General features: G+C 40.1%; 2 protein-coding genes across 2 annotated transcripts in view; one reads left to right on the forward strand and one right to left on the reverse strand.

The window, feature by feature from the left end:
* Positions 1 to 12,459, forward strand: part of frem3 (Fras1 related extracellular matrix 3) — a 36,669-nt gene extending 24,210 nt beyond the window's left edge. The window contains exons 7-24 of the mRNA XM_008420082.3: positions 1,220 to 1,369; positions 1,446 to 1,655; positions 2,139 to 2,336; positions 2,408 to 2,572; positions 3,170 to 3,352; positions 3,430 to 3,560; positions 4,396 to 4,554; positions 4,650 to 4,953; positions 5,581 to 5,712; positions 5,794 to 6,125; positions 6,886 to 7,078; positions 7,750 to 7,854; positions 8,158 to 8,285; positions 8,363 to 8,497; positions 9,549 to 9,675; positions 9,767 to 9,954; positions 10,036 to 10,182; positions 10,814 to 12,459. Coding sequence (XP_008418304.2) covers positions 1,220 to 1,369; positions 1,446 to 1,655; positions 2,139 to 2,336; positions 2,408 to 2,572; positions 3,170 to 3,352; positions 3,430 to 3,560; positions 4,396 to 4,554; positions 4,650 to 4,953; positions 5,581 to 5,712; positions 5,794 to 6,125; positions 6,886 to 7,078; positions 7,750 to 7,854; positions 8,158 to 8,285; positions 8,363 to 8,497; positions 9,549 to 9,675; positions 9,767 to 9,954; positions 10,036 to 10,182; positions 10,814 to 11,374 — 3,548 coding nt within the window. The 3' untranslated portion in view covers positions 11,375 to 12,459. The remainder of the gene's footprint in view (positions 1 to 1,219; positions 1,370 to 1,445; positions 1,656 to 2,138; positions 2,337 to 2,407; positions 2,573 to 3,169; positions 3,353 to 3,429; positions 3,561 to 4,395; positions 4,555 to 4,649; positions 4,954 to 5,580; positions 5,713 to 5,793; positions 6,126 to 6,885; positions 7,079 to 7,749; positions 7,855 to 8,157; positions 8,286 to 8,362; positions 8,498 to 9,548; positions 9,676 to 9,766; positions 9,955 to 10,035; positions 10,183 to 10,813) is intronic.
* A 1,728-nt stretch (positions 12,460 to 14,187) lies between these two features.
* smarca5 (SNF2 related chromatin remodeling ATPase 5) lies at positions 14,188 to 25,150 on the reverse strand. The gene is made up of 24 exons (XM_008420070.3): positions 24,877 to 25,150; positions 22,847 to 22,972; positions 22,588 to 22,754; positions 22,411 to 22,511; positions 22,228 to 22,328; positions 21,380 to 21,559; positions 21,137 to 21,292; positions 20,602 to 20,733; positions 20,450 to 20,518; positions 20,249 to 20,358; positions 19,935 to 20,161; positions 19,518 to 19,639; positions 19,041 to 19,193; positions 18,831 to 18,963; positions 18,607 to 18,755; positions 18,402 to 18,524; positions 18,212 to 18,319; positions 17,308 to 17,421; positions 17,096 to 17,218; positions 16,155 to 16,287; positions 15,942 to 16,060; positions 14,970 to 15,182; positions 14,764 to 14,874; positions 14,188 to 14,294 (listed from the first exon to the last, which is right to left on the reverse strand). The coding sequence occupies exons 1-24, from the start codon at positions 24,946 to 24,948 to the stop codon at positions 14,229 to 14,231; spliced, it is 3,108 nt and encodes a 1,035-aa protein (XP_008418292.1). The 5' UTR covers positions 24,949 to 25,150; the 3' UTR covers positions 14,188 to 14,228.
* Between the last annotated feature and the right edge of the window lie 1,011 nt (positions 25,151 to 26,161).

Genomic DNA, 26,161 nt, shown 5'->3' on the forward strand with positions numbered 1-26,161 from the left:
GTAAGGATAATGATATATGTGTTTATTTTTTCTTCTGCAGCCTTAGTGTTTAAAGACTGCAGCTCTAAACCTGCCCATCTTTCAGTTAATCTCAAAGAGCTCTCACCGGACACAGGGTGACGAAAAGCCGCTTAATGCAAAAGCGACGAGAGATTAATGGACTTTTCGTTCCAGCACTCTGAATTCTTGGCCTGTTTCTTTTTGCAAAGTGGCCGGTCGCCTCCTGGTCTCCCTGCCCGTGCTTCTTATCAGCCTCTGGATCGGCACGAAGCTGGAACATCCCTCCATGTCAGTCTGCATGCATGTACAAGCGCACGCCTCATTCTTCAGGTGTATCCTCGGCCCTTTGGCCTGGAGTTCAGACAGCGCTGTCTGGATTTATAGGAGCAGGGGGAGGAATGCTGACGGAGAGGAGGATAAGAATGACAGCTCTCTTCCTGTGGCGAAACAGAAATAATGGCTTTTGCTAAACTATAGTTTTGTCAAACTATACAGCAAAACTACTGGAATGTACTTCAGAGAACGTCCCAGTGTCCAGCGTTGTTTTTCTTCCTCTTTGAATGGACAAAAAAGAATATTCACTACAAAAACACAAACTTTTACCAAGTATTTATAGTCTTGTTTCTTGTGCATATATTTTAGTGCACTTGAACTAAGACAGAACTACCTTTCAGGTAACTTTTCAGCAAGACATAGGAGCTTGTTTTACGTCAATGATTCCCTTATTATTCATTAAAAACGTACTAGTTCCACTGGTAGATTATTTCACTAGTAAGTTACTTTTTATGATGAAATAACAAAACTAAAAAATAAAAATGACAAAAATAGTCATAATATTACAAGAATAAAATTGTATGAGAATAAAGTCGTGCAACTATTGTGGTAATATTATGACGTTATTCTCAAAATATTACATTATTCTCTTAGTACTACAACTTTATTTTGTATTTTGACCTAATAATTGTAATATTATGACTTTTTTGTTATGACCCTGATAATCCATTATCAGGACCAGTCATTTTTCATCAGTATTAAGGATATATTTATTCAATACAATCTTCTATATCTTGCTAAAATATATTTGTAAGTTAGTTTGGCTATATTTCAATTTTTCACCAGAAACCAGACTAAAAATATTTGGTAAGATTGTGTGTTTTTTCCGTGTCTTTTGAGAAGTTTAGCTGTTTTAGTTGAAATCCTTTTGTCTGTTCTCTCACAGAGCCTTCGCTGTACTTTGGGGAGCCTGAATATGTTGTGGAGGAGAGTTCAGGCTATGTGGAGGTGAAGGTCTGGAGGACGGGTACTGACCTGTCCAAGGCCGCCACGGTTACGGTTCGTTCCAGAAAGAGCGATGCTGTTTCTGCAGAAGGTCAGACATCCGGTTTGGCGACATCCGTGACTCCCAGTCACTCTGATGAACCACCTTCTTCCTCTCTGTCTTTTAGCTGGACTCGACTATGTCGGCATTAGTCGCAACCTGGACTTCGCTCCAGGAGTCACCATGCAGACATTTAGGGTGACCATCTTGGATGACCTGGGTCAGCCAAAACTGGAGGGGCCCGAGACCTTTGACCTCGTGCTGAGGATGCCCATGAATTCTGTATTAGGAGAGCCGAGCAAGACGACCATCACCATCAACGACACTGTCACTGACTGTGAGTGCAGGAATTATTACCATTGATCTGAAAAGGTCATAGAGTTGATTGATTTTATATCACACTGATATTTAATAATATTATAATAATATGGTGGATTCAGAGTTTTTGCTTTCTGAAATTTTTTTATGAGTTTACTTTAAAGGTCTTTTGGTCAAAATAAATAAATAAATATATTTATTGTTATTAGCATATGATTTTATTGTAGACATATTTATATGAAGTTTACATTTAAAAATCTGATAAAACTGTTTTTCAGAATTTATATCTTTTTCTCAAATTGATTTAGATTCAGACATTTCATTTACTCAATGCATTTTCAGATTGTCTATTTTCTCTTCGATTTGCTTTTGTTTTGATAATGAAAACTAACTGGGTCAGAGTTCTTGCTGATCCGGACCTCTGGACACCAACCCAAACTTTCAGTTACTGTCTCTTCTGAACGTACGGTGATCGTCTTGTAACAGAACGGTTTTGTTTCAGTGCCAAAGGTTCAGTTTAAGGAGGGGAGCTACCAGGTGGATGAATCTGACGGCGAAGTGAGCGCCGTGGTGTACCGCAGCGGAGACATCAGCCTCAGATCCACAGTGCGCTGCTACACCCGGCAGGGATCCGCTCAGGTTATGATGGACTACAGCGAGAGGCCCAACACCGACGCCTCCATCATCACCTTCCTGCCAGGTGGGAAATCATTAAACCTCACTGTCCCTGTTGTCAACTCTTGTGTTATCTGAATGTTTCTGCTTTGCTAGGCGAGTCGGAGAAGCCGTGTGTGGTCGGCCTGATGGACGACTCGGTCCATGAGGAAGATGAGGAGTTCCGCTTGGTGCTGGGGAGTCCGAAGAGCAAATCCCCGTACGGAGCCTCGATCGGGGAGCAGAAGGACGCGCTGGTCACCATCACAGACAAGAAAGACAGTATGAAATGCATCTAGTTGTCAAAATAATTTTGAATTGGTGAAACAAATCTATGCTCAGTCATAGAAACAGGATTCAGGCTCATTTTTTTATTTAGAAGAGTTTAATAAATTACACAAAAGCTGATTTGGGTGAAGCTTTTCAGTAAAAGTCTTTGGATAAGCGCGGTTCTACTTAGCATAAACGTTTAGTTATAAAGAAACTCATACTTTGTATTGTAGTTAACATTTTCTATTACAAGAAAGTGATCTTACATAATTAAAAATATGGAGATTAATAAACATATTTTTATCATTCTTGAGCTTCTAAAAAAAATCTTGGTTATTTCTGAGTTTCGAAGTCCAAAATTCAGAAATTTACATTTTTTTTTTTCTGGAATGTTTTCATAAATTAATGTCAAATTTTCTAAGTTCTTTTTCTTGCAAATTTTTGACGCTTTAAACTCAGAAATTTCCACTTTTTGTTTGTTTTAAAATATTTTTGGTGTAAATGTACTAGTTCGTCGTACTTTCTGTCGATATGAGCTAAACTTAAGTTTATTTGTGTGAAAAAATATGCTCTTTCACAGTTTTGCTGTATGCATATCCCTATTTTTAGAGCCCATCATCCGTTTTTCTGAGATCAAATACAGCATGCGAGAACCTCAGGTCAAAGGTGAGGTGGCCAGAGTGAAGATCCCCATCCTGCGTTTTGGAGACACATCAAAACTGTCCGTGGTGCGGGTGCACACGAAGGACGGCTCTGCCACGTCTGGAGAGGATTACAACCCGCTGTCTGAGGGTAAGAGGCCCCGGTTTGGGTTTCTGTTTTCTGCTCCTTTCAGCTGCCCGGTGCTCACCTCCCGCTCTGCGTTTCAGATGTGGAGTTCAAGGAAGGTGAGAAGGAACATTTTGTTGAAATCGAGATCCTGTATGACGGTCACAGAGAGATGAGAGAAGCCTTCACGGTTCACATGAAGCCTGACGACAACATGGTGGCTGAAATACAGGTGAGCCAAAGACCGCGTGGCGCACAAAAACAAATAGAAACCAGCAGCGTTCTGCACGGCTGCGCACGAGAACACGCATCCCCTGGTGTCAGCCCGTGTTAAAATAGGCAGGCAGCAGCTGGCAGTGCTGTCAGCACAGCCGAAGCTCAGGCCTTTAAAAAGCTTTTCCCTCTGGAATGAGATGCTGCAGAGCCCAACAGAAGACAAACCTATAAACAGAACTGGGACATTCTACCCATCCGCTCTGCAGCAGCCACATGCCATTCAGGTTGGAAATAGGTTATCACTTCCAAAATTGTTTTGCGTTTCATTATATCGTAATTAAAACTGTAAATCCCAAAAGGAGCACAGTGTTCTCTGATTTAAATCTGCACTTATGGAATCTCACCCACTCCCATTTGATCTCTGATTATAATTAGAGTCTGAAAGACGTGTACGAATTAAAATTAGGTGCAGAAATGATCTTCATACCCAATGAAAAACAGAGACATGTGTTGGCCTGAGTGAGAGATTTTAAAACTTTCTGACAGAATTACAGATATGGATCACAGATGTATTTAGAATGACCAAAATTAGAGATAACATTTGTATGAAAATATTTGAGATGATTAAAAAAAGTCTGAAGCTCAGAAACTGCAAGTTTTAATAAATCAAAACTTGCAGATTAAATCTCTTCACTTCCTGTAAGAGGCGACTGGAGAGAAATTAAACCACAAAAGCAACAGAAAGAGCTTTCAATGAATGAATGAAGGCAAATTTCTTCGTCACCATTATTTGTCGGAGAAGTTACAGTTCCCACATGTTCATGGAGCGAATGTTTTCCTCTTCCTGCCAGATGAACAAGGCCATAGTGTACATTGAGGAGATGGACAGCGTCGCAGACGTCACGTTCCCTGCAGTGCCTCATGTGGTGTCTCTCCTCATGTACGACGACACGGCCAGAACCCGAGACCGGCCCAGCCCACCCAACGGATACCCTGTCGTGTGTGTGACGGTGGGTGCAGTCCTGCTTCCTCTGGTCCATCCACTTAAGTCCAAAATGTAACTTATATTAAAGTTGATTTTTAATCTCTTCCTCTTTGCTTCCAGGCCTGCAACCCAAAGTACCACGACTTTGATAAAACGGGTTCCATCTGCTCTGCAGAGAACATCAACGACACTTTGACCCAGTACCGCTGGCTGATCAGCGCTCCAACCGGACCAGACGGAGTGACCAGCCCCATGAGGGAGGTGGACACCAACACCTTCTTCACCAACACCAAATCCATCACCTTGGACTCCATCTACTTTCAAGCTGGTTCCAGAGTTCAGTGCGCAGCAAGAGCCTTCAACACCAACGGAGACGCTGGTTTAGAACTGTCCAGTCCCATCTTTGTTATCAGTACGGAGGAAGGCGAGTATTAGAAGACGAAGCTCTCAGTTCAAATGGATACCTCTGTGAGTTGGGGCTGAAACGATTAATCGGATAATAATATAAATAATTACAGATTTATACAGATTTTAAAAAGTTATTTGCTGAAAGAAGAACATTTTCAGAGTAATTAAGCCAAAACTGTATCAAAAATACACACATTTTGCATTTAAGATGGACTAAAAAAACATTTGTGAATATGTTTTACCCAAAACTGAAGTGGCACAGCTTTAGCTTCACCTTGTTCAAATATAAAATAGTCGCCAGATTAGCCATATGCTGTATTGATGACCAGTCAAGCAGTAGGGCTCAGATTTTGCAACAAATGATCAAGCGTACACTAAAAGAATGCAACATTAGGCGAATATGGCATTTTATCGCCATCTGTTAGGCAATAAAATTATAATTTTCTCATTTACAAAATAGACCAAATGACTTGAATCTTTAATGTATTTTTAATATTCTATAAAATGTGACAGCTTTTTGTCTGATTAATCAATTCATCTTCAAAATAATGATAATGGTTGAAAATGGTAGAGAAATCCATAACTTAAATAATTGTTAGTTGCAGCTGTGAGTTAATTCATTGTTAATTGATTTCAATGCCAGGAATGTGTCAGCCTCGCATCCCGGGAACTGTCGGAGCAGAACCTTTCTCTGCGAAGATCCGCTACACGGGTCCAGATGATCCAGACTTCCCCAACCTTATCAAACTGACCATCAACATGCCGCACATGGATGGTAATTATCTCAGTACACAACTATTGTTGCTTGGTCATATTGATCAAAATAATCCATGCTGAGCTGCTTTTCCTTCCCCAGGAATGCTCCCGGTCATCTCCACCAGGCCTTTGTCTAACTTTGAGCTCACGCTGAGCCCGGACGGCACACGCGTGGGGAACCACCGCTGCTCCAACCTGCTGGACTTTAATGAGATCCAAACCGGTTACGGCTTCATCACAGACGCAACAAAGAACCCAGAAATCATCGGGGAGACGTCGCCGTACCAGTACAGCACCGCCATGCGCTCAGCCAACTCACTGCGCTTCTACAGGAACCTGAACCTGGAAGCCTGCCTCTGGGAGTTCACCAGCTACTACGACACGTCCGAGCTGCTCAACGACTGCGGCGGTTCCATCGGCACTGACGGACAGGTCAGCTGGTTCTGTTTTATTAAAGGTCCACAGTAATCCTGTGATGTAACTGGTGGTTTAGCTTTAGGTTGCTTTCCGTGATTCACAGCTTGAATAATGTTCTAAGACTAGCAGAGCTTCCCTTTCTTTCTTCACATGCAACAATGATCTTCATTTTGGTTCCACCTTTATTATTATGCTTCCTTAATCAGGTTAGAACGGGTATATGGGCTGTATAAGACATGCTGATTATGTTTTTGCACAAATTATTTTTAGATAATGAGATTTCAGAATGAGCTGTTTTAATGCCTCTGTCACTTTAAGTTCAAAACAGCTGCAGCTGGCCACGCCCTCTAAATGTTAAGCTGCAGGTCCATCCTTTGTTACTGAATTTATGGAATTGAATTTGAGTTTATTTGCATATTTTGTATATTTCTGATCTTGTAACCTGAAGTGGTAAATTAAAAATCTGCAGAATTATTCTAATAGGATTAACATTTTGTTATGAGAGAGTAAAGGATGTTACAATGTCCGATGGCTCTCACAACAACGTAACAGATTGATGGAGTCCTACAGAAAACTACTGGTTACTGTTTTTGCTGCTATAAGTGGCTCTACAAGACGCCAAATCCCTTTGGCTTCATTTTTGTGAATAAATACATTTTGTGTGTTTTGTACAGTTGAGATTCTACAAAATCAAGTATGATAAGAAAGAAGCTGTACTTTCTTTTCGATAGGAACTGATTAACTTTCCAGGATGTTCTTTTTTCTTACCATCCAGGTGTTGAACCTGGTCCAGTCCTTCGTCACTTTGCGGGTTCCTCTGTTTGTGTCCTACGTCTTCCACTCCCCTGTCGCTGTCGGAGGCTGGCAGCACTTTGACCTGCAGTCGGAGCTTAAGCTGACCTTCGTTTATGACACGGCCATTCTGTGGCAGGACGGCATCGGCAGCCCGCCTGAAGCTGAACTACAAGGTACTTCAACTCTCCTCTGCTAGTCCCTGCCAAGAAAACTGTAGCTGCGTTTCCATTACAAATCTTTCTCGCTATTCTGCAAATGTCATAAAAACACCATTTCACAATTGTGGTGTTGCCGTGAAATAAGAAATTTAATTAAGATCACACATGAGTAATCTTGTTCACACAATATGTCATTAAAAATTGTGGCAACGACAAATATAAACAGTTACATTATATATATCTCAGCTATCAGAGGAGATGTCATGTAAGAGCAGCTGCATATGCAGCGTTTTGGGGAACTTGTAGTTGGCAATTTTTACAGAAGAGTGATGGATTCAACACTTTCAAATGACACAACTTTTTATGTTGTGATGCTGTGAGAGCTCTGATGGATCCAGCTGCACATTGACAGAAAAAGCAATTGTCAGATTACCACTTCTTGTTTTCATCTTCGCTGTTTCCACCTGTAGCAACATTCAGTTGTTGGTCATGTGACTGTTGTGATGCGAAAAAAACTTTCCATTGCAGTTTTTCCAATTGCATCAATTTGATAAGACCAAAAAAGCTTTTTATTGAAAAATGTGACGTTTTTTTCAAACTTGGCCCGTTTCCATTAAGCAAATTTATTTTTGTAATTTCAGCTAATGTGGTAAAGTCGAGAACATTGTTATCTTCTGTTGCTATAGGAGCCATGTATCCCACCAGCATGCGCATAAACGAGGAGGGACGCCTGGTGGTCAACTTCAAGACCGAGGCTCGCTTCAGGGGACAGTTTGTTATGTCTCATCCAGGTATGAGCTTGGCGCCCTCATGCATACATTCATACCCTAAACTTGTCCCGAAGGATAATTCTGTACAAGCAGGAGCATATTGGGTTACTCTGTGGCCAACATCCTCTCTTCATCTATTTGTGGAGTTCCGCCTCTGGGGTCTTTCTCTTGTGAAACTGCCAAAGGTCATTCAACCAAATGTTGAAGTGACCCTGCAGCATCTACAGTCGGGAAGCCTGCGGCTCCAAGAATGCCCCTATAAATATTAACAGACTTGCTGTTTAGATTAGGTATAATGCTGCCCGCATTCGTATTTGTCTTCAGGAACCAGTGTGTCATCCTTGGTAATGTGTGCCGACATTCCCGGACTGACCTTTACCCTGGCGTTGGTCAGAACTGAACCGACCTACAACCAGCCCATGCAGCAGTGGAGTTTCGTCTCAGATTTTGCAGTGAGTCATTTTCTTCCACCCTTAAAAGGAGAAGCAGCTGAATGCTCCCAGCGATTCACTGGGCGCCTGGTTTGTAGGTGCGGGATTACTCTGGGACCTACACAGTGAAGCTGGTTCCCTGCATCGCGTCGCCCAATGGAGAGTTCAGCATCCCTCCTGTCTGCCACCCGAGAGAGGCGCTCACTTTTGACATGGACATTCGCTTCCAGCAGGTACATCAACCGCACTAGTTACTCAGGGAACAATTCAGCAGAACAAGTTTTTCTTTGAGCAAATGGAAATTGAAATGTGTTGTGAACAGTATCGGCACTACAGGAGGCCTTGATGCTCAATTCCAGCTCTTTGGTGAAATTTTATTTTATTTTTTTCTTTTTGAGTGGTCGTTCATACTACTACTTAAATATGACAACAATAAGACTTCTGTGTGAATGCTTTACAACTCCAAAGCCTACCTACATAAAACTGGTTTAAAAAAACACATTAGAAGTTGTTTCTAAAAAGTGGAAGATCCTTGATCTAAAAGTTTAAGTCAAGTTATTTAATCAGCACATTTCAGCAACAAGGACATTGAAAGTGTTTTACACCATAAAAACAATACACTAACCAATAACCTGCCGCCATAGTAAATTTTGCTGGATGATAAATTATCCGAGAAGTTATTGTGATAAACGATAATATTGTTGTTTTGAGGCCATTTTTAAGTACTGTAATGATAATAGCAAATAATGCAAGAACTCTTATTCATGTATCAATAAACTTTAAATTCTACCAAATATTTAACTGGAAGACATTTTAAATACCCCAAATAAATAAACAAAACAACAAATAAAATGAATTATGAAGTCTCTGTAGACAAAATTGTTCTTAAAAAAAGATGTTGGTTAAGAGCAAAGCACCAGGCTAAAGTCTTTTATCATCCAGTTTTTGGTTAAAAAAAGAGAAAAGAGAAAAACAATGAGCTTGTTTTAATTTATCATGCAATTAAATGTATTGTTTATTGCGACAGGCCTCGTAACAATTATGAAACAAACACTAAACATCACGTTTTGTCAAATGCCATCATCAAATATAATGAGCGTTTTTCCAGTTATTTTTCACCAAAAGCGACTCCTAACAGCTGGGTGGTTTAAATGAACTCAGAGTTTCAGCTGTTTTGCAGTTTTCTTGAAGTTTGTTCCAGATTAGTGGTGCATAAAATGACTTGGTGACCTTGATTCACCTCTGGAGTAACGGCCTGTTGGACGTGTCATCCTTCTCTTGTAGGTGAGCGACCCAGTGGCGGCTGAATTTAGTCTAAACACTCAGATGTTCCTGCTGTCTAAGAAAGAGCTCTGGCTGTCTGACGGCTCCATGGGCTTTGGAGAAGGAACTGATGCTGCTTTTTCAGAAGGTTGAACACCACTGCCCTCTAGTGGAGCCACAGAATACTACAACCTTTGTGACTTTCAGACTCTCACATATCTGCTGTCGTTTTGTTTCAGGCTCCATGATTTACGGCCGTGTTATGGTAGACCCCGTCCAGAACCTGGGCGACTCCTTCTCCTGCAGCATTGAGAAGGTCTTCCTCTGCACTGGGGCGGACGGATACGTCCCCAAGTACAACCCTACCAACAGGGAGTATGGCTGCCTGGCAGACGCTCCCTCTCTGCTCTACAGATTCAAGATCTTGGTAGGATGCAGCAAAATTTTAGGTATTTTAGAAGATTTGTTGCTGTTACTTGTTGTAATTTTAATGCATGTTGTTCTTCAGGACAAAGCCCAGCCAGAGACTCAATCTTCAGCATTTGGGGACGTTGCTTTTAAGGCCAAACTGGCCCAAGATGCACCTGGAGCTCAAACGTTGGTCACGCAACCAGGGTCAGACGGTTTTATGCTGTCTTCTTCACCACTTTTTCAGGTCAGTGTCTCTCAGACAACAGGAAGTGGGAAAAAAAATTGTTTTTTTTCTGAAAACTTGAAGATGATGCATCTCTCAGGTCTTTGTTCAGTTTTCCTCCTGCTTTTTAAAAACACACCTCAAAAATACAATATTTTATCAAGTATTTTTGCTCAACTTTCTAGTGGAAATATTTTAGTACACTTGAAATAAGACAAAACCAGCTTACAAGTAACTTCAAGAGATAGAAGTTAATTCTTAAATGTTGATTTAAGAAAAAAAGCACTAGTGCCTCACAGATTGGAAATAAAAACCAAATGTCATTAGCACTACCAAAACAGTCTACAGTCTTCTTGAGGGTTCAGCTAATCAGCTCCAACAGAAATAAATGGTGAGTGACGAGAGTGATTAACAGCACTAAGACCCGCCTCCTGGCTCTGATTGGTTGTTTCTGACTGAGTGGTGAATTTCTGCAGTCAATACTGGGAGCACTGGGGGAAGTCAGCTTGATTTTTTTTCACAGATTATATGTCTTATATTATACTGTCACAACAAAATGATCATTTTAACAAATATGTGAAAACCGTATTTTTATAAAAGCTACTGCAGCTTTAAGAGGGAAGAATAGAAACATTCCTGATTTGTTTTCCAGGTGGCTGCTGGTCGGGAATGGTTCATCCACACCATCTACACCCTCCGCTCCAGAGAGAATGCGAACCGTCACATTGGCAAACGCAGCGTGGAGTACCTCCAACACAGCGTCTCTTCGGTTGCGCAGCCTCGCGCCTCGAACGCGGGCGGTCGCCAACGCAGGGCCGCCCCGGCGCTCTCCGGTCCTGCTCTGGTCCAGGACATCGGCATCAAAAACAACCGGGGCACCAACATCCAGCACATCGCTCTGGACCGATCCGACCGCATGGTGGTGAGCCAGCGGCAGCCATGGTCGCCCAGCGGTGACCGCCTCCTGGAGCGCCCCCTGCTGGAGAGCTCGGGGAGAGAGCCGGCTGACACCACCTTCCTGCCCATGCTGGTGGGGATCGCAGGTCTGATCTTGCTCATCTGCCTCATCGCCATCGTTGTCATTCTGCTGCTGAGGCGTAAGAGGAAGGAAAAGGAAGCTCAGTTCCCTCCTTACGCCACTTCCTCCTCATCTGCCTACTCAGGCTACAGGCCTGCAGGCATGTGGAGCAGTTCAGACAGCTCTGAGGTCTAAATGCGGGCTCCGATTCTCTTCCTCTTCAGTCTCCTCTTGAAAAGACTGCAACAGTCTTCCTCACCACTGTGCCTTTGATTGTAGCACTGGATAAAGCCGAGTGCAACGTGTGGACAGCGAAGGCTGTCGGCGCTCAGGGCCCTCATGCAGACAGCGCCCCAGCTTTGAGGCTCATTTTAACACTAGTGTCCAGTTGGTTATGCCTCGATGAAGCCTTTTCAGAATTATGGAAATATGTGGATTCTACCCTAAAATACTGGCCTTGTTTATCTAATGTTGTTCTGTAACATACTGCAGTTTATCCTGTTTGCAGATGCATGCAGTGCACTGCAAAAAACACAAAATCTTACTAAATGGTTTTGGTCTAGTCTCTGGTTCAAACGTCTTAGTATTTCCTGAAATATGTAGGCGCTTGTTTTAAGTGAATAATTCTCTAATGTTGATATAAAAAGTACTATTTTCACTGGTAGATGAATTGTAATTATAGCATATTATAAGTGAAACAGTTTGTCAGTGGAATTAGTAATATCTAAATCATTATTAAAGAATTATTTACTGAAAACAAGCTGTTTTATTTAGCTAAAAAGTTGCAAGCAGGTTAGTTTTGTCTTATTTTAAGAGTTAAGATATTTAAACTAGAAACTAGACCAAAGTATTTGGTAATATTTTGTTTTTTCAGCCTAGATGAAACAAATTCACAACTAAATGGAAACTTTCATCACAAAAGCCAATTTTTCTATGCATAACTTTTATTTTATTTTTTATTGTTGTAATTCATTATTGAGTTTTGTGACAAGCAGAGTAAAAAAGACTGAATGGACAAAGCAGGTTTGAATGAATGTGATAAAATGTTACGTCAGCTGATTAATAGCACTACATTGTTAAAGGGATTGTAAATGCACCATAAAACAACTTTGTTCAGATTGAGCTGTGTAAATATTAAAGGAGGGTTCAATTTAAAATGTCTGTTTTGTTGATCAGTTCAAGAAGAAAAAGAAAATATTTTCATAAGGAAGATATTAAAGAAGCAAAATGTCCTTGGTAACAAATTCAATGTTTGGATAAACTACATTTTTACAGCCAAATGTGATGTCATTTTTTCCTTTAAGAAGTGTCTTATTTAAAGAGGGATGTATTTGTTTATTACTGAATTGTTCCTTTTCACAAATGAAGGGAGAAATAAAAACTACATTAATGTGATAATGTTAAAAACTGCTTTGAAGATGTAATCCAGTGCTGCTTTGTGTACATATGGGATTGATGACATCACTAGAGCTGAACACCCGGCACTTTGGCAGACGAGCAACTTCTGTTTATTTAGACAGATTGTGAAGCATTCAACTCGGCCCGTCTCTTTAAAACACGCCCCCTTCAGTACGTCTGTCATCCGCTGATGCTGTTTTTGATCGTTCTTAGAAGCAGCTTCAGAATGAGCCAAAAGAAACACTGGTGTGTTTTCAATGAGGGAATAATAGCATTCAAAGTCTATTTAGCATAATACTTATGATTATGTACTTTCCAGGCACATGGTGCCATTTTATAGCACAATCTGAACTATTACCTTCATTATAGACCAAAAATAACTGGATTCGACTTCACGCCTTCAGCTCATCAGAGTGCTTCTCCAGGCCGGTTTGACTGTTCCAGAACCAGCTGGAGAATCAGTCAAAGTAACTCTGGGCTTGTTTTTGATGGAGTGACATTTTAACATGATATAAAGCTCTAAAAAGTCCATCCATCCATCTTCTTACACTCTTATCCCTCAGTGGGGTCCGGAGGGTTGCTGGTGCCCATCTCCAGCTAGCGTACCGGGCGAGAGGCGGGGTCACTCTGGACAGGTCGCCAGTCTGTCGCAGGGCAACACAGACTCACACCTAGGGACAATTTGGAGAGGCCAATTAACCCAACAGTCATGTTTTTGGACTGTGGGAGGAAACCGGAGTACCCGGAGAAAACCCACCATGCACAGGGAGAACATGCAAACTCCATGCAGAGAGACCGGGGCCGGGAATCGAACCCAGAACCTTCTTGCTGCAAGGCAACAGCTCTACCGACTGCGCCACTCTAAAAACTCAAATTTACATAATAACGCCCCATTGAAAAACATTTTAAAGAGGAGTTATGTATTTAGCAGGTACATATATCAAAATCAACTACATCCCCTTCAGTTGTTATATATAAAAAATAACTATTTGACTTCGGATCATAACTGTATCCGTCTCTTTAAGAACCTCCAACACGCCATCATAACGCTTCTCCAGTCCGTCCATTGATCTTATTTGTTCTTAGCAGCAGAATGAGTCAAAACGCTGCTATGGGGTTTGTTTTTGATGAGGGAATCACATTATAACATAAATCTAAAGTAAAAAGAAGTTCATGGCCTATTCTACTGAGGGCAAATATGATCCAAAGCTTAATTTCATAGAAAAGCTTAGCTAATAGATTTAATATAAAAAGGGGAGATTTATTTGTGATGCTCAAAAAGACATTTTATACTCCAAAGAGATGCAAGAACAGATGTTTCCAAAAAAAAAACCCCACAAAGGGTACATTTTGAGCAATGGAATGCAGTGCAACCAAATGGCATAAATACAATTATTTCAGTTAACATCTAATAATAAAAAACAAACAAAGCTACCAAACAAACAATCTAAACCAGCACAGCTGAAGTGTTCAGGTCAGTGACGACAACGCAGGCCCGTAAGGTGACACTTCCCAAAAACAACCGGATCAGTGGTGGTGGATTTTAAACACAGTACATCATCACAGCCTGCAGGACAGACGGAGACTAGGACTAATGACGCTGGAGCTGGTTGACGTGGTCAAATTGTCATCTTTTATTTCGTGAGCTGCCTCACAACTTGAGCTTCTTCCTGCGTCCTCGGCCGTCGGGGGTCCCCTCTGCTTTACGTTTCTGCGCCTGGAGAAGAGCGAGATGGAGAAACGCTTTCAGTGAGACTGATGTCAGTAAAACTGCTGGTGATTTCAGGAATCGATTAATACATTTTTCTAACAATTCTACAGATTTCTCATTTAACCACTTCATTAAAAGGTGCAAATAAATAATTGAATTCCTTTATTAAATAAGAAATTAAATATTCTTATTTAATAAATAAGGCTGCCTTAAAAGTATACCACAGTATTCCTTCAGTAAGTCTGAACCAGGTGAAGCTAAACTGCCGCTCGAGGCGTTTTGCCTAAAATGCATATTTACAGACAATTATCTTAAATACAAAATGTAATTCTGGCTTGGTTACAGCTCTGAATTTGTTGTTTTCCACCAAATGGCATTTTATTTGAGTCTATTTATGACTAAATTAGTTGGCAATTATTCTGATAATCGCTTCAGCCTTAGCACAGACATCCCATCTCTCCAAGCTCCGACTTACTGAGCCGCTCTTTGGTCCCCTCTTCTTTTTCTCAGCCTTCTCTCTCTCCTCCAGCTCCATGTTCTCTCTCTCTATCAGCGTGATCAGAGTGTTGCATCGCCTCTGCAGCTCCTACATCGACAGAACAAGCCCCTAAAGTTTTACTTATGTCAACCAAGACAAGAGAGGAAAACGGATCAAGAAAGCTCCAGGGAGACTGAATTCACCATGGCTGTCCTGGATTTGAGGAACCAGTCAAAGCGGAACTGAGGCGAGTTGCGGATGCACTGGCGGAGCTCGTCGTAGACGCTCTCCTTGTCGAAGCCCAGCTTGTGCAGCATGCAGATGAGGAAGCGGTCTTCCTCCTCCGTGTAGTTCTTGCCCTTGTTGGTGCCGTAGGAGATGCGGAGCTGATGGAAGGGAGCCTTGTAGCGTCCGATCTGCACACATGTTGCAGGTTGGGACACATCACAGCAAAGTTAAAGCATTTTCAACGTTTTTAAACTTTTTCAACACCAGAGATAAAAACTATACAAATTAACTAAAAAAGGTTGTTTTTATTCACTAATGTTTATTACTGTTAATAATATATTGTTATAGTATTCTATATTATACAGAAGGAACGAAGTAAACCTAAATAAAACTATTTTAAGTTTTGAAATGTCTCACACACACACACACACACACACACACACACACACACACACACACACACACACACACACACACACACACACACACACACACACACTGCAAAACTGAAAAAAAGGTATTAAATATAAGCCAATCTTAATTTTAATTACACAGCTCAATAGGTTATTGAAAAATTTGAAATGTCTAGAAATATTCTTGATACGTTTTCTGGCATTTATCAACTAGAAATAATTTCTTTAATTCTAACATCTAAAAAATAAAAATAAAAAGTTTGATTTATCTTCAAATAGTGAAAGAAAAGGGTTTTGTGTCTCGATTAGGTGCATGAAACCATCTGGTTCCAACTGTAAAATAACACTTTCCAAATTTCGCTTTTTAATCAAATATCTCTTTGCACTTTATTGCAAATTTGTCCAGTTAGAATATCAAGCATTTCCAAGAACTTTATACATAAATGAAGCCCTTTTAAAACCTGGAAATTTGAGCATTTTGGAGCTCCAGCCTGATGTCGAGCTGCTGCTTCAAACCCTCGGACGGCGGCTCACCTTCGAGTCCAGAGCTTTCTTGATGCTGATCCTTCTCTGAATTCTGGCTTCTCCTCTCTCGATCTGGGCCATGATCTTTTCGATATCCTGTAACTCGTTGCAGCGCTCCCAGAAAACGGCTGCAGAGAAATAAAGAACACGCACAAAGTTAGAAAAACACCCCACAGAAAACTAAATACATATTTAAATGATGTACATATGTTTATTAATTACCAGAATATTCCATAACTTCTTCAGGTGTTTTTCCCTCGACTTCTCTGGCGATGTTCTCGATATCGTCTCTTCCCCATTTCTCGTTGGCTTTAATGAACTGGTTGAAGTCTCGTTTACTCCAAATTGTGAATCCCTGCGGAAAAAAACCCCCAAAAACTGATGACTGTAGCAAAAATCCATGACGTTTCTCCTCATTTACTCCTGAGAAACAAAACTGTGCTGTGCATTGTAGAATTATATCAAAGGAATACAATTACATTTAGTTTTAAAGACTTTTTTAATAGCTTTGTGGTGAATATTGGAGGTCAAGGTTTAAGTATTTATTAAAACGTACAGTAGTGCCTGCAGATAAAACAGAAGTTTTCATTAATGGCAAAAAAAACCAACAAGGAATTAAGGTTGGAAAGACAAAACTATTTTGAACCAAGATTCTGCTTAATTTGCTTGGTGAAATTCTTAATCTTGTAATAAATGAAACAGGAAATACAGTTTGGTGAAACCATTAATTTAAATATAGCTTATTCTCCTTGTTTTGCATTTTCTAAAACTTGAAAAGTATCAAAAGCAAATTCTTTAAATTTGAGTAAAATACCATCTAACCTGAGTCTAAAGTCTGATCATGGAGGGTTTTTAATTCATTTATGTTTTAACTTGAAAAAAAGACTGAAAAAAACAACAACACAGTGCTTTTATTTTGAAAATCCTGGCAGAATGATGACAGAATAAGATGCGAGTTTGTTTTGGTATAATCAGGGTTGTTCTGAGTGAATAGGAATATAAATCAAACGCCCCGTTTTACAGAATATGCTCCTTCCTTTCAGAGCTGCAGCATCAGACTGACTTTCTCTCTTGTGGTTTCAGAACATAACAGATCAAAGTCTCAGTTCTTTACAGACCGACTCCGTGTTAAACCAGCCGATCTGGGTGAGAATGATCTGTACCTGCTGCAGTAGATTCTCCTTCTCCTCCAGCTCCTCCTCAGTCAGAGCTTCGGCCTCGTCGATCTTGGCCTGCTCTTCTTTTTGGACCTGGGCCGAGTTGGGGATGTCGGGATTACGTGGAACCTGGACCAGGAGGCAAAGTTAAACAATAAAACATCTCAAAAGGCACCGCCTGAGGAATTTAATCCACTAAATCTGAGCTTTTTTTAAACCTTGTATCCGATGGTCTTTCTGTAGAACAGGATCTCCTTCTCCAGAAGCTCAAACAGGCGTGGAGGGAAGAACTGGAAGTCCTGGACGTTTGGCTGCTTCGGCGGACGAGGAGCCTGTAAAATCAGGGAAAACGTTTTCACCAAGAACAAAACAATCCTGCTGTCCTTCTGCTTTATATGCTTTATACAGGATTCACACATTTTACCACAGTAACATTCAAGCACTTTGAAGGCAGGTTTCCAAACTTTTCCAGTACAACAATTTGGAGATTTAAAAAAAATACAAATGAACTAAAAAGAAGTTTAAATTAACTAGTGTATATATAATTTTTTACTATTATTAATAATGTCTTGTGACAGTATTTTTCATTCAAGATTTTGAATTCACAGATCGTCAAAAAAAAGGTTTTCTGGCATTTAAGAAACAAATAATTTTGGTAATTCCAACTGAAACAAAAGTTTAGTAAACAAAATGTTTTCATATTAAGGCAAATTACCTTTCTGCTCAAATTAAACGCTTAAACTAAATATAAGTCGTAGAAAAAATTGTGCAACATTTTCTGACATGTCAATTTGCTGAATTATTTCAATTCAGCAAATTGAAATAATGTAGGTAATTTAACTTATCTAAAATAAAAACTTACTCTAATTTAACTTCAGACACTGAGAAAAAAATCTGTCTTTTTATTAGGTGCATGAAAATATGTGGTTTTAACTGTAATGCTTTCCAAATGTAGGTTTGTAATAAAACATAAGGTTGCAGTTTGAATGTCAAGCATTTCCCAGGACTTCCTGCAGAAATCAGGCACTTTCCAGACCTTGAAAATTGAAACTCAAGCATTTAAAGCACCTTTGTGACCCCAGATTATAAAGTCTCGGTGTTAGCAGAGCGATCTGGTCCTACCTTGGGTGCTTTGGGCTCACTGACTCGCAGAGCTTCCCTGAAATACGCATCTACGGCGTAATTGGCTTTCCGTTCTCTTTTGGGAGGCTCAATCCAGTTGGTGATAACCTGCAAAGAAAAAACAAACCCAAGTTTTAAAATACGACACATGGAGAACGACAGCTCAGCTGTTGCTGGTCAGGACTTTTACCTTTTTCTTCTCTCTGTAGTCCTCTCCTTCGAATGTGTACACGCTGGTGTTCTCGGTGTCCATGGTGAAGTTCCTCAGTGAGCTTTCACCCAGAGATGACAGCTTCTCTTTCATCTCCATGGTCTGCCAGAAAACAATCGAAGGTTTACATTCACGGCTTAAAACTTTTAGGAACGGCTCATCTGAAATCCTCTGCAGGATTCACCTTTCTTTCTCCGCGCTCCAGGATCGCATCAATGTCATCGTCTGTGATCTCGCTCTCTTTGGAAGCAAACACGTGTGTGGCACCGTGCCGGATGATGGACAACATCTCGTCTTTACCCAGCTTGTTCGCACTTGGATCCACAAGTCTTCCTGCAGACAAAACAATATTTTAGCTTTGCTTCCTCATTCCACCAAATCCACTCACAGAGCGGACACGAGGCTCACCCTGCTGGATGACGATGGAGTCCAGGCGCAGCTTCATCTCGGCCCTCTCCACAATCCTCTCCTCCACGGTGTTTTCCGTGATGAAACGGTAAACACGCACCTGCTTCTGCTGACCGATTCTGTGAGCTCGATCCTAAAAGGAAAACCAGACAGCTCTCCATCTTCTGCTTTCTTCAGACAGAAACTAATTCACTGGGGCAGAGCGCTCACCATCGCCTGCAGGTCGACTTGGGGGTTCCAGTCCGAGTCGTAGAGAATGACTACGTCGGCGGTAGCCAGGTTGATGCCCAGACCGCCGGCCCTGGTGCTCAACATGAAGATGAACTTTGTGCTGTTTGGCTCGTTGTAGGCGTTGATGGAGACCTGGTGACATTAGAGAGAAAGCGCTTTGTTAAGAGTCAAACGATACCAGTAAAGGTTTCCCCTGAAAAAAGCACAAGCCTGGTGGGAGGGGGAGCCCACCAGTGGTATGGGGAGCCCAACAGTGGCCACCATGTTTTTGTGTTAAAAGCTGACAAGAAATTTGATTATGTGTTTTTGGAATTCATAAAAATGTCTTAAAACAGGCAAACACAAAAATTACAGTTAAAATATTTCTTTTTTTGAACTTCAGTTAAATCCTAATCTTAACTATGTAAAAAATAAAATATTATTTTTCAGTGTTCAATACACATGAACATTATGTACCTGTCTTTCTTCGTGTGGCGTTTGTCCGTCCAGACGGCAATACTCGTAGTTCTTCCACATGCAGTAGTCCTCCAAGATGTCCAGCATCCTGGTCATCTGACTGAAGATGAGCACACGGGAGCCTAAACAAAGAAACAAAACAACAGCTCAGGACGCTCGGAAGTCACCCATCTGTCCATCCATCTTCTTCCGCTTATCCGGAGCTGGGTAAGTAAGGAGGCCCAGGCTTCCCTCTCCCCAGCCACTTGGGCTTCTCTGACCCAGAGGAGGCGCGCTACATTGTTAAGCTCTGAAACCTTTGGAAGAAAACTGAACCTTTCCCATGTTTAGTAAAAATAATTTCTGTAATCCATTTACTCATCCAGACCATGTCAGTCTGATATGAAAAGCTAGCTTGATGTCAAACAGCCTACACACCCTGCTCCTTCATTTTGGGCAGCAGCTTGTCCAGCACCACCATTTTGCCGCCGTTCACCACCAGGTGGAGGTCGGTGGTGTAGGGCGGGCCGGGCTCCGCCCCGTCAAACAGGTACGGATGGTTGCAGCATTTCCTCAGCTGCATGAGGACGTTCAGCAGACGCATTTTGTCCATTTTGCCCGCAGAGTTCAGGATGTCGATGTCCTTCATGAGAATCTTTGTGTACCTGATGGGTGGAGATACAGCCGATGTCTTTAGACGTCCAGTTCAGATCAAATTTAATGTCAAAGAATCTTGAAGCTTCGATGCTCACCACTCGCGCTGCATTTTACTCAGACCCACGTAAATCTTGATCTCTTTTTTGGGAAGCAAAGTTTTCTCGACGTCCGCTTTGATACGACGAAGCAAGAAAGGACGCAGCACCTGAACAACAACAACACGGCATTTAAAGGGATACTCAACCCAAATACACACTTTAAAAGGATGAGATTTACATTAAATGTTTGGAACTTACAGTGTGAAGACGTTCAACCAGCTTCTGGTCACCCAAGCAGTTGTTTGTGTCAAACCATGAGTCGAAATCCTAGAAAGAAAAGAAAACTTGGTAAGTAACCTGATGCATGAACTCGGTTAGGCGACAGGGGAAAACAGGATGGAAGTAAACACCTCCGATGAGTTGAAAACGTCAGGCAGCAGGAAGTTGAGCAGAGCCCAGAGCTCATGCAGGTTGTTCTGAAGCGGCGTTCCAGTCAGGAGCAGCCGGTTGGTGGTTTTAAATTCACGCACAATTTCTGACAGCTGAAAGACATGACATAAATTATTACTGTTATTAACAACATTCCACATTCAAACGTACTAATTCGAAGTTGCAAAAAAAGTTTTCTGGCTTTCAACAATTATAAATAATTTTGGTAATTCTAAGTGAAATAAAAAGAAGTTTAGTCTGATTTAACTTTAGACTGTGAGAAAAAATGTTATTAGGTATTTGAAAGTATCTGGTTTTAACTGAATAATTAAGTTTTTAATCAAACATTAGATTGCACTTTGTTACAAAACTGTGTAGTTTGAATATTGAGCATTTTCATGAACTTTATGTAGAAATCAAACACTTTCCAAACCTTTAAAAAACCTAAATGAAATTCAAGCATTTTCAAGCCCCCTAATGAACCTCGAAAAGGGCAAAATGTCAGCAGCTCCTGACCTTTGACTTCTCGTTCTTGATCCTGTGAGCTTCGTCGATGACCAGGTACCTCCAGTTGAACTTCTTAAACACGGCCTTTTCTATGATGAGCATTTCGTAAGACGTGACGCAGACGTCCCACTCTCCTGGCAGCAGGACGTCTCTGATCAGGGCGGTCTGAAGGAAATCAATCAGAACCCAAATGTTTCAAATGACAGAGTTTTAAATCAAAAGCCTTAGATGAATCATTACGTCACAGCTTACACGCTGATCCCGATCTCCGATCAGGCAGACGGCGCGCAGAGAGGGGACCCATCGTTTGAACTCGTTCATCCAGTTGTACAGAGTGGACTTGGGGACCAGCACCATGTGAGGACCTGGGATGTTTCTGTAGTGTTTCATGTAGCCCAGCAGGGCGATGGTCTGGAGGGTCTTCCCCAGTCCCTGAACAGGTTCAGACAACATGTTGAAGGCCAGAAACTAACTGGAATTACAGCAGCAACTAACCGTTATTTTAGTCATCAATTGATTACTTTTGATGACTAATCAGCAAAAAAACAAAAACAAAAACAAAAAAACGGCACATTTTGCAATGATTTGCAAAGACATAGCACTTCTTGCTATGTCTTTGCAAGAAATGTTCACTAAATTTACTTTAGTGAACAAGAAATGTTCACTAAAGCAAATGTTTACTTTAGTGAACATTTGATCTACAGTGGAAAATAAAAACTTTTAACATACAAATGTGAAAAGCTCAGCCCTTTCTGCTCGACTTGACATCAATACGATGGAGGACAAACAGTTGGCTGTTTTTTCTATTAGCTGATTAATAACTGGATGATAAACGGTGATTAATGGAAGTTTTTTTTTCACAGAATTGAGTTTTGGGTAGAGTATATTTATAAACTTTTTTTATTTGTTATCTTAAATGATTGCTCTGACTGTGTCATATCAGAAAATTGCCTCTTTTTTTGAGTCTGTGTACTCCAGTTAATGATTAATCAATGACTAAATTAGTTGACGATTATTTCAACAATCGATTCATTACAATTAATAGTTTCAGCCCTAACTGTAATTCACCCACACGCTTTCATCAGCGGGGAAATACTGACCATCTCATCTGCCAGGATGCCGTTGATTCCATTTTCATACAGAGAAATGAGCCAGTTCAGACCACGGACCTGGTAGTCCCTCATTTTTCCTGTTTTCACATCTGAAATGAGACACAAGAGAGCGGTCAACCTGAAGAACGGCTCTAAAATTCCCTTCAGCTCTGGAAGCCGGTCTGCGCTTACAGGAGGGAGACTCATCAAAGCGAGTGCACACGTTGGTGGTCTTTGTGCTCTCGTTGAGTAGCTCTTCGTCCTCCTCTTGCTCGGTGCGGCGGTGCCGGTTGCTGAAACACAGAACAGGAAATGGGTTTAAGTTTCCGAAGGTCAAAAACAAGCCGAGTTGTTGGGCCGAGTACTCACTCTCCGGCAGAGAGCAGGTTCTGCTTCTCGTCTTTCTTGATCCGGGGACGGCCTGGCTTCATCTTCAGCGGGGAGGTGGGGGTCTTCTGTGCAGCCGGTTGGATGAAATGTGCAAACAGCTCCGTTTGCTTTAACAGATATTCAAACCTGTTGGTTCGGTCAGTTTGCTGCAACAAACAGAAGGAAGTCTCTTCACTCGTTTACCCAGAATCACAACAGTCGGATATGATACTTCAACTACACAAAATAATCTATTTACCACTTTCTCCTCATAACCCGGAGTGGAATCTTTAGTCTTAGATGATGAAGAGGAGGATGCATCTTGTGCATCAGCGCCACCTTCTGATGAGGATTCTTTTCCAGCATCTGAAGAGTCTGATTTTTCCTGAAGCACAAGATTATAGATTAGATTTGCTTTGGAATATTTAGTTTCATATTTCTAATTCCATAGGATCGACACTCCAAGTAAACTGATGAGGAACAAGACCTCAGCTGCTTTCAATGAAAATAGATGTAAAAATATATTATATTTACACTAACAACCTGGTGTCATGTCATGTTTTAAGAGTTATTGCTTTAAAAACCAATAACTGCTTATTAGAAACTAAGTGCCCTAAATAAAAGGCATCATAATTGAAAATTAATTAATTGAATCAGCTGGTGTAACACAAGCCATACGTTTTGATGAGATAATTTCATATTAGTTTTAGCAGGGCTAAACTATCCAATTGACAGTCCACAAAGAGCATAATTCTTGTATAATTATGTATAATATAATTGCATATATTATAATATATAATATATTATATTATATTATAATAATATAATATTATTGTATAATATAATAGCAGCAAATGTGGTGCTGTATTTATTCTTTGTACATTTTTAGTGAATTCTGTGTAGAACTGATTGGTTGTTTTGTGTTAAAACAAAAAATAATTTATCTTCAAATAGATACATTTAGTAATAAAAATACAATCTCAACATAGGCCTACTTAAGTTTAATGGTATTCTAAAAGTTTTAACTAGGTCTGGGCAATAAAGCAATAACAAAATATATTCATAAAATGTTGAATTATTTTGCTGAATCACGAAGGATTTTACAAAAAAAAAAATCTATTCAGATCAAGTTCAATTTAACCGTCAAGATTGCTTGGTAGTTAGCCATTACTGCAGCTTCAAACTAACTCATTTTAATAATAATAGATTTTATTTATAATGCTCTCAACACCGCAATAAGTGTTTACATATCTGCCATTATTTCAGTTCTCATTTGCTATAAATTGTCTATTGTCTTTTATGCAAAAATAATAATACAAATGCATATGTTGTTCATTTATTAAATTACCATACTCAGTTGTACTTCTATTTTATACAAATGTGCCATTTTCAATAACTACACAGTACTGTTTTTGTTACGTTGTAAATTTGCCTTAATTATAAAGGTTATTCTTATTTTTATATTTCTTATTTACTTACCTTTAACTTGCTGCTGATACACTAATTTCCCCACTACATGACAATAAAGAATATTCCTATTTCTTCTATTTTATGTGCATTTAATCTAACAATAAAATGTGGATTACTGTGGCGACTTATGTGCAGATTTCAGCTTTAACGGTGAATTAATTAGAACATAGAAACATACATTTTTAGTTGTTTGTGCTCGTCTAAATATATCGTATTTTGTTACATAAAAATATCTTATTTGGTAACATAGCACAGGTCAACTTCTCACAGGCATAATGTAGTTTTTCTGAAAGGCCAAATGAAGTTAGTAGGATGCCATTTTGTTTGTTTTGGTTTGGTTTTTTTGAAACACAACAGAAGGTGCTGCAGATCCCAAACAGTTAGCATGCTTTTTCTGACCAGACTCATTGAAAACAAAGAGACTGATGGGAAAGTTGAGAAGTTATCCTCCTCACTGGTCCAGTTAAAATGTTTACATTCACAAGTACCAAGATGACCGCGTGTATTTTACCAGTGAACAATAAACGAGGGAATAATTTTGGTGCAATAACCTTTGGAGTATAAACACTGCTTATGGGGACGGGGAACGTTAGCTTGCGCAGCCGCTGGACGCCTCTGATGCTGCTGCTGTTAGCTAACTGTAGCACCCGTCGCGGAGAGCTAACTAGCCTGGATACCTCACATTAACACTCGCACAGTCAGCATTTAACACAAAGAGGACGGAATAACTTTCGAAGCGAAGAGAGGGTGCATTGACGATGAAGGTGGTGTGTCTGAAAAACATTTAGTCAGTGATGGGAATAGTTTAAACCGTGTTACCTCCGCTCCTCCGGCTTCTTCAAGTTCAGTTGGTTCTTCCCGCTGTTCAACGCAGTTTTCGCCTTCGGACATTTTGACGAAAATCTCTCTTCGGTTCAGAGATATGGTCGGTTAATTAGTGCCTTAATATATTTTGTTGAAACGGCCGTTAATGTTTTTCCTGAACCTTAACGGGTTTTGTCTGAACTATTGTTGATAATGAAAGACGCGCCGGTTGAACAGCCAGCACGCTAGCAAGATTTTTCTCGCGCTACAAAGCTACCCGGTAAACGTGCTCTCTCGCGAGACTTGTAAAGTGCTGCTTTCGCGGACCTTTGAAAATTTCACTTCGGCTGACCTGGTATGGCATACACGCCTTACAGTGCTGAAAAAAATGTCACTTAAATATTTCACATTATCAAAACATCCTGTATAAAGAAGCAAAAAAAGATGCAATAAAAAACTGTTTTCAAATTATGATTTAATTATTCAGTGGAAAAAACAAACAAACAAAAAAACAATTGTTCAAGCCAACCGGTCCTAGAAAAAGCAATTGCTTATTAAACCCAATAGCTTGAATGCCCCTTAAATTTGGGTTTTGAACGTGGAAGGAAAGCTATAGAAAACATTTTGAATTCTATAGAAATAAAGTGTTTATTTGCACGTCTGGTGTGTTTTGTTTTTGTAACATCTGTTTGTATATCACAGTGCATAGTATATTTATAAGCTACACAAAACAAATTAAACTAAATTAAATAAAATTAGCAAATAAATAAAAATTAAGGAAGTAAAATTATCACATAGAAAATTACGGTTCCTAACTTTGCACTCGGAAATTCCGGCTTGCGACGACGGAAATGGAACGCACCATGCGTTTAGTGTGACGTAATTCCTGAACAGAACCTATAAACAACCTATAAACCAATTATATTACTTCTTAAGGCTAAATTTCACCTACATACATGTAAATTTTTGAGGAAAAAACAGACTTTTCAGTTTTTTTGATTGAACTTAAACATTATAAACATTATATATTTACAATTCAACCTTCAACTAATCAAAAAGCAAAACCAACAATATGGACTTGCAATCAACTTGGAATTTTGGATTATTTCTTATGTTAATTCACTGGCACATATACCACAATTTGTATTATTTTCTATATGCAAGATTACTTTGATTGTAATTTTCTTGTCACTATTGTACTTTATGTTCCCCCTGGCAATTATATTTGTTTTGTTTTTGTTTGTTTTTTCTAATATGTACACAGCACAGTTCTATATTGTTGTTTACAAGAAATAAAGTT

Source organism: Poecilia reticulata, chromosome 1, assembly GCF_904066995.2.
Source record: "Poecilia reticulata chromosome 1, P_reticulata-male-v2, whole genome shotgun sequence".
Taxonomy (NCBI): domain Eukaryota; kingdom Metazoa; phylum Chordata; class Actinopteri; order Cyprinodontiformes; family Poeciliidae; genus Poecilia; species Poecilia reticulata.